The sequence below is a fragment of the Triticum dicoccoides genome, chromosome 4A, assembly GCF_002162155.2.
Source record: "Triticum dicoccoides isolate Atlit2015 ecotype Zavitan chromosome 4A, WEW_v2.0, whole genome shotgun sequence".
NCBI lineage: Eukaryota > Viridiplantae > Streptophyta > Magnoliopsida > Poales > Poaceae > Triticum > Triticum dicoccoides.
This window is the reverse complement of record NC_041386.1, coordinates 137,406,566-137,416,166: the sequence shown is the minus strand read 5'-3', so window position 1 is coordinate 137,416,166 and position 9,601 is coordinate 137,406,566. Positions and strand designations below refer to the sequence as shown.

Below are 9,601 nucleotides of genomic sequence, written 5' to 3'. Positions count from 1 at the left end.
TTTATCTCACCGGGTCCATACAGTCGGATCTGATGGTACCCGGAATAGGCGTTCAAGAAGGACAAGCGCTCACACCCCGCAGTTGAGTCGACAATTTGGTCGATGCGGGGAAGAGGAAAATGATCTTTCGGGCAGGCCCGATTGATATGCTTGAAGTCAATGCACATGCGAAGTGAATCATCCTTCTTGGGGACCATGACAACAATGGCGAGCCACTCGGAGTGGTAAATCTCTCGAATGAACTCAGCTGCCAGGAGCCGAGCCACTTCCTCGCCAATTGCTTTTCTCTTCTGGACGGCGGACTGTCGGAGATGTTCCATGACTGGTTTTACTTTCGGGTCGACTCGCAAACGATGCTTAGCCAGTCCCCTGGGTACACCCGACATGTTAGAAGGTTTCCATGAAAAGATGTCCCAGTTCTCACAGAGGAACTGGATGAGCGCTTCTTCCTATTTGCTGTCGAGTGTTGACGAGATATGGGTCGGAGCAGCATTGGGATCGGTCGGGTGGATATGAATCGGCTTCATTTCTCCTGACGACTGAAATGCGGACTCTGTGGCAGGCTTCTTGGCTCGCAGCAAATCACCCGGATCTGCATTTTTCTGGTACTCTTGCAGTTCCACTACTGCCATCTGTGCATCGGCAATTTTTGAGCCCTTCTGGAAACACTGTTCTGCCTACTGCCGATTGCCGGTAACAATGATTACTCCTTTGGGACCAGGCATCTTCAATTTGAGATACACGTAACATGGTCGAGCCATAAAACATGCATAAGCAGGTCTCCCCAGAATGGCATGATAAGCACTCTTGAAATTCACTACCTCAAATATCAACTTTTCCTTGCGGTAATACTTGGAATCACCGAAAACCACATGAAGTGTGATCTGGCGGAGTGACCGAGCCTTCTTGTCGGGCATAACTACGTGGAAACTCATGTTGCTTTCACTAAGCTTGGACATCGGAATGCCCATTCCCTTTAAGATTTCAGCATAAAGGATATTCAGGCCACTGCCACCATCCATCAGCACTTTAGTCAGTCAAGTGCCTTCGACTACTGGGTCGACCACCAGTGCTTGCCTCCCAGGGGTGGCTATATGTGCTGGATGGTCTGACTGGTCGAATGTGATGGCAGTCTGGGACCACTTTAGATAACTGGGTGTTGCTGGAGCAACCATGTTCACTTCCCTGTTAATAACCTTCAATCGACTTTTGCTTTCAACATCAGCAAAAATCATCAGCGTGGAATTGACATTGGGAAAGCCGTCATCATCTTCTCCCCATATCCTCGCCTCCATCCAACTCCTTTTCCTTTTCCTTGGGTTGTTTCTCTCGGAACTGCTGGATCAGGAAACGACACTGTCGAGTGGTGTGTTTAGGGTAAATGATGTTCCCCTCTTCATCTTTCTTGGTATGAATATGGCACGGTAAATCCAACACATCATTTTCATCTTTATCCTTAACTCTTTTGGGAGCCTAGGGCCCTCTGGGTTTTCCTTTGAACTTTCCTTGGGCAACAGCTAAAGCTTCACCAGGAGCAGCTAGTTCGGCCTTTCGCTTCTGTTTCCAACTGGAATTCCCTCCTCCGGTTTCTTGGGTGACTGTTTTGTGTTTTCCACTCCGGAGTCGGTCTTCCTCTTCACCATTGGCATATTTGGTGGCAATCTCCATCATCCGAGTCAGAGTCATATCTCCTGTCCGACCGAATTTCAGGTCCAACTCCCGATACTTAACGCCTTCCTTGAAGGCACAAATTGTTTGGTGATCTGACACATTCTTCACTGTATGGTGCAACATGATCCATCTCTAGATATAATCTCTCAAAGTTTCATTCGGTTTCTGGACACAACACTACAATTCTGTCAATCCAGCCAGCCTTTTGCAAGTGCCTTCAAAGGTCCTAACAAACACTCGAGCAAGTTCTTCCCAACTTTATATGCTACCAGGAACCAACTGATTCAACCACGCTCTAGCAGAGCCCTCCAACATCAAGGGGAGGTGCTTCATGGCTACATCATCATTGCCACCACCAATCTGCACAGCCACTCGATAATCCTCAAGTCAAGTATCTGGCTTGGATTCGCCGGTGAACTTGCTGACTCCAGTCGCCAACCTGAAGTTTGGAGGAATCACTGCTGCTTTGATGGCTCTGCTGAAACACTCGGGTCCTGAAACGTGTACCCTGCTTCCAGTAGGATGATCTCTATCGTGGCCTTCTCTGTGAGCTCTGTTTCTATCAACCAGACCTTGAACGAGGATTGACCTTGCATCAAAGCCTGGTTCTCTGGGGTCGACTGAAATTCTCCGTTCGTTCCTGTGGGGGCGCCTGTCATCTTGCCGTCGAGGCACGTACGACCCACTCCTTGGAGGAGGCGTGGGCACTCGATGATGATCGTCGTGGTCGAGTCGATGATCATACTGCTCACGGTTCCTGTACTGATCTTGCTGGTATCCACGTCCCTCATGCCGCGGAGGCGGTCTCGGGCTATGGGCAGACTGGACAGTATCCGCCACCACAGACCTGCTATGAATCGTATTCCGCGACTGAGATACCGTTGTATTCTGCTCTCCCGCTGCCCGGAGTAAAGCCCGGATCTGCATCAAACCTCGGCCAGCTTCTAACTGGGAAGGTTGAATTGACTCTGCTATTCGAGCTGCAGCTGAGAGATTCTGGATCGGAGTTCGATATACCTGAGTCGGAGGCGGAAAAAGTTGTCGTCGACTGGACTCGAGGATCCGCTGCCGAGCACGCTCGTCGAGTGCGCGCTGGAGGTTCTCTAGTCGAGTGCGCTCAGCCAAGTTGGCCAGGCGCGCCTCCTCCAAGGCCTGGGCCTCGGGGGTTTCTCCAACGATAGGAGTGTGAAGTGCATCCATATTGCGGCGACGAAGATCTTCCCTCCGCTGCGAAGAGAGGGGTTCGGGGCGGTACTCCTCGTGAGCACGCGACGGATCACCACCGCCATCGCCACTGCCTTCCCGAGTGAAGCCAGGAGGACTGCGTGGTCCATTGACCATCAAGACTTCCGCCGCGGGGTCGCTGCTGTCGCATTCGGACGCAGTCTCGACGAAGCCAATCGACAGATCAAACGGGCCGTAGAGAGTTTATCGGGCTCGAGTGCCGTGATTTGCAGGGTGGCTGATTGGCGGGCCACCGCGTGCTCACCCACCGCTAAAGTCGCGACCGACCGGATCGCTGGCGCCGGCGAACAATGGAGAGGGAGGTTGCCACAGGAGTCGACTGATACGGAGTCGACGGTTGTCGAAGAAGGACGCCGCGAACGCACACACGGAAGTGCGTCGCCCCTCGGACGGGGAACGCCTCGACGTCGAGTGGAGCTTCGTGAAGCCAAGCGGAGTCGTCGGCGATGAAGACGAGCGCGCCGAGACGGATCTCGTGGCCTTCAGCCAATCCTCCGCCGGAAACCATGATGATGGGAATCGGAAGAATCGCAACTTCTCCAATAAACTGCTAAGACACCTGCCCCACGGTGGGCGCCAACTATCGTGGGTTTAAGACTGACAGTAGAATGGGGGGTAGGTATGAGGAGGCAAGATCTTAGCTATGGAGTAGTTGTACACACGAGTTTTACGAGTTCAAACCCTTCTCGTAAGAAGTAACGGCCCTCCGTCTCGGTGCCCTGAGGCGGTCGACTGGATTATGTGTGTGTGTTTACAAAAGATGTGAAACCTTGTCCCAGAGGAGGGGGGTGGCTTATATAGAGTGCGCCAGGACCCCTGCTCCCCTCTGTTACACATGGTTCAATGTACATTAAGAGAGGAATGTTACTGGTAACGCTAGCCATTAAGTGCTATAAATGACAATTAAGCCTATAAGTAAATGCTCGACCGTTGTTGGTGCAGAGTGGCTTTAGATCTTCTGCTCGTCGAGTGGCTTCTGCGACGGTTGAGTGACATTGATTCTTCCGAGTGAAACGTCTCTGGTCAAGTGGGTGATGGTACCTTTTGAATGATTCTGATTTTAGGATGATGTCCTAGGGGAAGGTGTCTAGGTCAGACCTATGACCCTACCCTAGATACATAACCTCGTCAGTATCCACGAACATTACTGATAATCAATAAAGTGGCGAGATTACTCAAAAAAAAAAGATTATGTCCCCCTTTGTATCTTTGAAAGAAAAGATAATGCCCCCCCTTTGTATCCTTGACAGAAAAGGTAGATGATGCCCTTTGCGACATGATTCCATCTCACCGCTCCCTACAGTGGCGAGCAGCACATAGTAGCAGTCGTCAACCTCAAGCGACGCGACACTTGTCGCTGTGTACCCAGCGAGCCTCGTCCTCTACACTACAGAGAAGGATACATACGATGATATCCTGACCGAAACGTCTTGTTAAGTATCGATCGGCGAGAAATGGACGTGGAAGAAGAGTAAAGCTGGCTGGCGAGGCGATCCCCGATATCTACGTATCTATCTATCAGATGAGGCAAATGGACAAGACAGACACACACACAGGCAGGCAGCAGCCGCCGCAGAGAAGCCATCCTTTCTCGTGATACCATCAATGTATTGCCACAGCCGGGGGAGATGAAATGAAAGGAAATCCCTTTTTTTACCACGTCTTGTCCGAAACTTCCATGCTCGCTGCAGATTATTTACCGCCGTCCGTCTCTCTCGAGAATGCGCATCTCTGTCCAAGCGTCTAGTGCTAATCACCCTTTCAAAGCTAAACATAGTTAGTTAGTGCTAATCCCTTGCATACAGATACAGTGCGTGAGACAAAAAAGACGAGGCTCATACATACAAGGGCATTTGCAAGGAATCTCATCCTTAACTGGGTTTTCTGCGCCTGTCAAGCGCAGCAAAATCACATGAGCGCACCAAACCCGCCCTCCTTAAAATAATCGCGCCTCTACACCAGCCCCACCCTCTCCCCATGATGCATGTTCCTCCACCTCCACCTCTCTCCCCCTCCCTCCCTGTCATGGGCCAGAGCCCCTCTCTCTCTGCTCTGCTCTGCTCCGCTGCTACAAAAGACGGCATCGTTTTCTGCCCCCCTCTCCTGCTTGTCCGGCTCCTTTCTCCCCCTCCAGTCCTGCCCCATTCCAGCTGAGCCGGGAAGCTGGACACGCATAGCTATGCAGAGGAGGAAGCATCACATCTCGTGATCCCCTCACAAATCCACCAAGAACGGCATTCTCCGAGCTGTCCCTCTTGCTGCTTCACCTACTCCTTTTGCAGTGTTTTCCTAGTTCCTACTAGCAGTCTCCAGTCTAGCACCGCACCAAGAACCAAGAAATCCAGCAGAAGGGATTGATTCCATCCTTTTTGCGCCTACTCTGTCCCAATCTGCCACGCACAAGTTGCCGAGACAAGAACCGCTCTTGCAAGATCTTGCCATACTCCTCCAGCAATTTGGCGCCAGCTAGGCTGCCAATCTCGCGCCGGAGGTTGAGATTTAGAGGCGGGAGAAGCCTAGTCTCCAGCGATGGCGGCCGCGCTGGAGTGCTGGTCGGGCCGGCCGAGCACCGACGAGGAGTCCATGGTGGAGCAGGTTCTCATGAAGCCCCACGCCCGCTCGGACGGTTCGCTCCCCACCTGCGCTGACTCGGTCGGCGCGGGTGACCCGATTTCGGGCCCGGCGGCGCCCAAGAAGTGGCAGCGCCTGGGCCGCAACTTCGCCGGCGCCATCGCGGCATTCAAGAACACGCTCAACCTGGACAACGGCGGCGTCCCCCGCGACCCCTCGCCGCGCGCCGGCGGCGAGAAGCCGCCGCTCCTCCTCCGCGGCCTCGCGCAGCTCTACTCCCGTGGCGCCGCAGCCCAGCAGCTGCCGGAGAAGCTCGTTTCTGACCTCCGCCGCCACTTCGATGCTCTTCCCAACAGGTGAGCGACCATCTTCGCAAGTTCTGGAACAGACGAAATTTTGCCGCGGCATCAAGCGGCCACATACCACTTAAACTGCTTCCTGTTTCTAATTTCTATACAGTATTTACGACCTTTTATCTGGTTTGTTAAACCAGAGGTGCTAAATCAAGCGCATAATTTATTTATTTGGATGTGCTGAATGGTTCCGTTGCTGACGGTCAGAAATCTCGGTTTTGCAGCTACGCACAGGCAGGATTTGACATGAAAGATGTCCTCTTGCACGCCCGCCTTGTAGAGCAGGCGGCCGGTGAGGATCAGCCTGCACTGAGCATCGAGGAAGTTCATGGCAGCAATGGCAGAGAAAGTGGTGCCGAGGGCACTGTATTTCAGCTCACCTTTGCCTGCAACGCCCCACTTTCATGGCAGTCAATGTCAGGCTCACTCGACAGCCCATTGTTCAGTTGCAAGAAGATCCAGATCTTCGAGAAGAGAGGACTGACACTTGGTGTCGTCCTGATAATTGTGCAATTCGGGAGCGAGGAGCTCTTCAAGAGCCGGGTCGAGGCCGCGCTAAAATCGGCGACAAAGAAGCATCGGAAGAACAGTGGAGGCGGCAGTGGCGGTGTGAAGCTCCCCTTCGGGCTCTGCGGCTGCCAGGAAGAAGGATCGCGCAACTTCGACGAGGAGTCCATGTTTGATCCCGAGGAAGGCCAGGATCTTGACAATGAGCCTGCTCGCAGGCCATACCTTCCCACTCCCCTACCACAATCATCAGTCTTTGTCTCAGTAGATGAGTGGCAGACCGTCCGATCCGGGGGCGAGGAGCTCGGCCGCTGGATTGTGAGCTCCGAGGAGATCGAATTCGTCGACTGGGTTGGCCAAAACTCGTTCAGGGGAGTCCACAGAGGAAGGAAGGTTTGGGTTAACAAAATGAGGGGTTGCAACATGGGCAGTGCTTACGATGTCGAGATCCGTCAGGACTTGCTGCAACTGATGAGCTGCGGTCAGAAGAACATCCTCCAGTTCCATGGCATCTGCTTCAACGAGAGCCATGGCCTCTGCATAGTGACTAGGATGATGGAAGGGGGCTCGGTTCATGACATCATTATGCAGAGAAACAAGAGACTGTCGCTCCGGGACACGATTAGGATTGCTCTTGATGTTGCTGATGGCTTGGCGTTCATGAACGGCTACGGCATTGCGTACCGTGATCTTAACGCACGAAGGATCCTGCTAGACAGACAGGGAAATGCCTGCCTTGGGGATATGGGCATTCTTACCCCTTGTAATAATGCTGGCGAGGTTACTGAGTATGAGACGTCTGGATATCGCTGGCTAGCTCCAGAGGTTAGTTTTCTTGACTTGATTTAATGTAAATAAACTCTTCTAGAAATGCTCTTTCTGAAAGCGAGTTTAGTCCCAGCATGCTAGAAGTTCTTTCTTTGAGCTAATTGCTCTATTTTAACTGTAGCCATTATCTGGGATCTTCAAGTAACCCAGTAAAACAGCAACATTGACGATGAAACATGTATTTTTACTTGTCATCCTGTAGGAGTACATAGAACTCTAGGACAAACCGTGTAGAACACTGCATCATCTTGCCTTTTAATTTTATGAGCAGAGCATAATAAAACTTCAAATACGAAATGTGAAAGAAATACTACTTTGATCTGACCAACTTGATGCTCTTATGCACTAGATCAGCCTGCCAATGCCAGTTAGTAGTACTATCTTGTGTCCACCCAATGGTCAGGGAATCCATCCTTTTAACCCTGAAAAACCAATTTTGTGCTCCTATTGTACTCCTTATCATCCTTTTAAGCTTATGTTATCTGAACTTATCCTTACTGAGAGGTGGTTACTTAAATGCTTTGTTTACAGATCATTGCTGGAGATCCAGAAAGCGTATCGGAGACCTGCATGAGCAACGTCTACAGCTACGGCATGGTTCTGTGGGAGATGGTGACCGGCGAGGAGGCCTACTCGACGTACTCGCCGGTGCAGGCGGCGGTGGGGATCGCGGCGTGCGGGCTGAGGCCGGAGATACCGAGGGACTGCCCGCCGTTCCTGAGGTCGCTGATGAGCCGGTGCTGGGACAATTGCCCTCTCAAACGCCCTCAGTTCTCGGAGATCATATCCACCCTGCAAAAGCAGAGCCTGAGATAGTTTTTTTCTCTTCTTCTTTCTTTTTCTTTCCTTTTTACCATTATAAATCATGCTATAGTAGTATATGTGCTATGTTTGGCTGAGTGCCCAGAGATGCAGGAGACTGCATATGAGATGAGATGAGATGAGAAAAAGTATAATATATGTGCAAAGGCTTGATATATTTTGCTGCCGTTTCTTGCCCAATGCATGCATCTTGGATGAGCTATGTTAGTAGGTCCCCACATCCACATGTAGAGTGAGTGAGATGAAAAATCAACAGAGAGCATCAAAGATTTAGTTTAGCGGACGGATCTATAGGACAAGGGACAGTTGTTTTTTGCTTGCCCTCCCTATCCTATGCTATCATCCACAACGAACTAACTGCACAGTGAGTCCATGCAATGCTCTTGGGACACTTGGACGCAGGCTGCTCATCTCATCTGCTGCTATAAACAATGGTGGATCTCATCTCCTTTGTTTTGTTTGACCCGTTCAAGGGTGCGGCTGGCTGGCTGGCACGCACACCTGGGCTGGGTCCAAATTTGACGAGCAAACAGCCCTTGGGTCGTTTCCACACCACATCTGGCGATTAATCAGTGACTGAGCGTGATGCATGTGCGGCTGTTCCTCCAAAGTTCATGGCCATCATTAGTTTCCAAGGAACGGTGCAAACCCTACGTAGTATGTACGACTTTGTCATTCTTGTATGCGGCCAAATAAGACGATGATGCTTTCTCTTTTTCGTGCCTTTTTGATTCGCGGGATTGCAAAAACACAGGAATAGAAAAAACGTGGGATTGAAATGACATGTCCATTGGATTTCTATAGGATTTGAGTTTGTTTGATTGTATCACAGAAAAAATAAAGGATTTCTTCCAAGAGGTCCGAGCCCATCCACCTCCTCCCTCTCCAGCTCCGGCGCTCTGCCCACAGTCGGACGCTCCGCCCATGCTCGAGCACTCCGCCATGGTCCGACGAGATGGCCGAGCAACAGGCCATCCTGGAGTCCATCCAGAATGAGGCCTATGTGGAGGCCAACTGGGCGTTTCTCCGGCAGGAGTAGGCGGAGACCGACGCGCTCTTCACCAAACTTGATGCGAAGATAGATGCGGAGGAGGCCGGAGCGGAGCAGCCGGAGCCGGGCACGGAGATTGTCGTGATCTCCGACGAGGAGTGGCTAGGATCGATGTAGTACGTAGGTTCTACTTTTTTTGCGTGTCTTTATATAAATATAAGAATCGAGTATGAGATGTCCGGATGCAACAAGTGAAATTCGAGGCGTGCCCGGTCAATGTCCACGGACGCGCCGGGCATTTGAAGGGCCATATTTGTCATATATGGTCATAGATACTGTAAAGCGAGCCGAAGGTGTCGCCGCTCCCCCGTTGTAACCGGACAAAACTTGCTGTTGTAGACGGACAAGAAGTCGTTGTGCTAAGGCCCCATAGAACCAGCGCATCAGAACAACAACCATCGCTGTTGAAGAGTAGCGGATATTAGAAAAATACAACTTGAAGACGCACGAACATAGACGAACTACGGACAGACCCGACTAAATCCACCAAAGATAGATAAATTTTTTTGTTCCGAATGTTGGGAGGCCCACAGACTGAGATAGATACCCGTGG

General features: G+C 51.4%; 1 protein-coding gene across 1 annotated transcript; it reads left to right on the top strand.

Moving 5' to 3' along the window:
* The first annotated feature begins 4,885 nt into the window (after positions 1 to 4,885).
* LOC119285418 (mitogen-activated protein kinase kinase kinase 11-like) lies at positions 4,886 to 8,164 on the top strand. The gene is made up of 3 exons (XM_037564687.1): positions 4,886 to 5,843; positions 6,065 to 7,172; positions 7,707 to 8,164. Exons 1-3 carry the CDS (start codon positions 5,446 to 5,448, stop codon positions 7,989 to 7,991), a joined length of 1,791 nt encoding a protein of 596 aa, XP_037420584.1. The 5' UTR covers positions 4,886 to 5,445; the 3' UTR covers positions 7,992 to 8,164.
* Positions 8,165 to 9,601: the final 1,437 nt, after the last annotated feature.

Excerpts from the sequence above, each read along its gene's own strand:
- LOC119285418 (XM_037564687.1), top strand. The coding sequence starts at position 5,446 with ATGGCGGCCGCGCTGGAGTGCTGGTCGGGCCGGCCGAGCACCGACGAG. Across the intron at positions 5,844-6,064 it reads TTCGATGCTCTTCCCAACAG|CTACGCACAGGCAGGATTTG; the intron begins GTGAGCGACCAT and ends TCGGTTTTGCAG. Across the intron at positions 7,173-7,706 it reads ATCGCTGGCTAGCTCCAGAG|ATCATTGCTGGAGATCCAGA; the intron begins GTTAGTTTTCTT and ends CTTTGTTTACAG.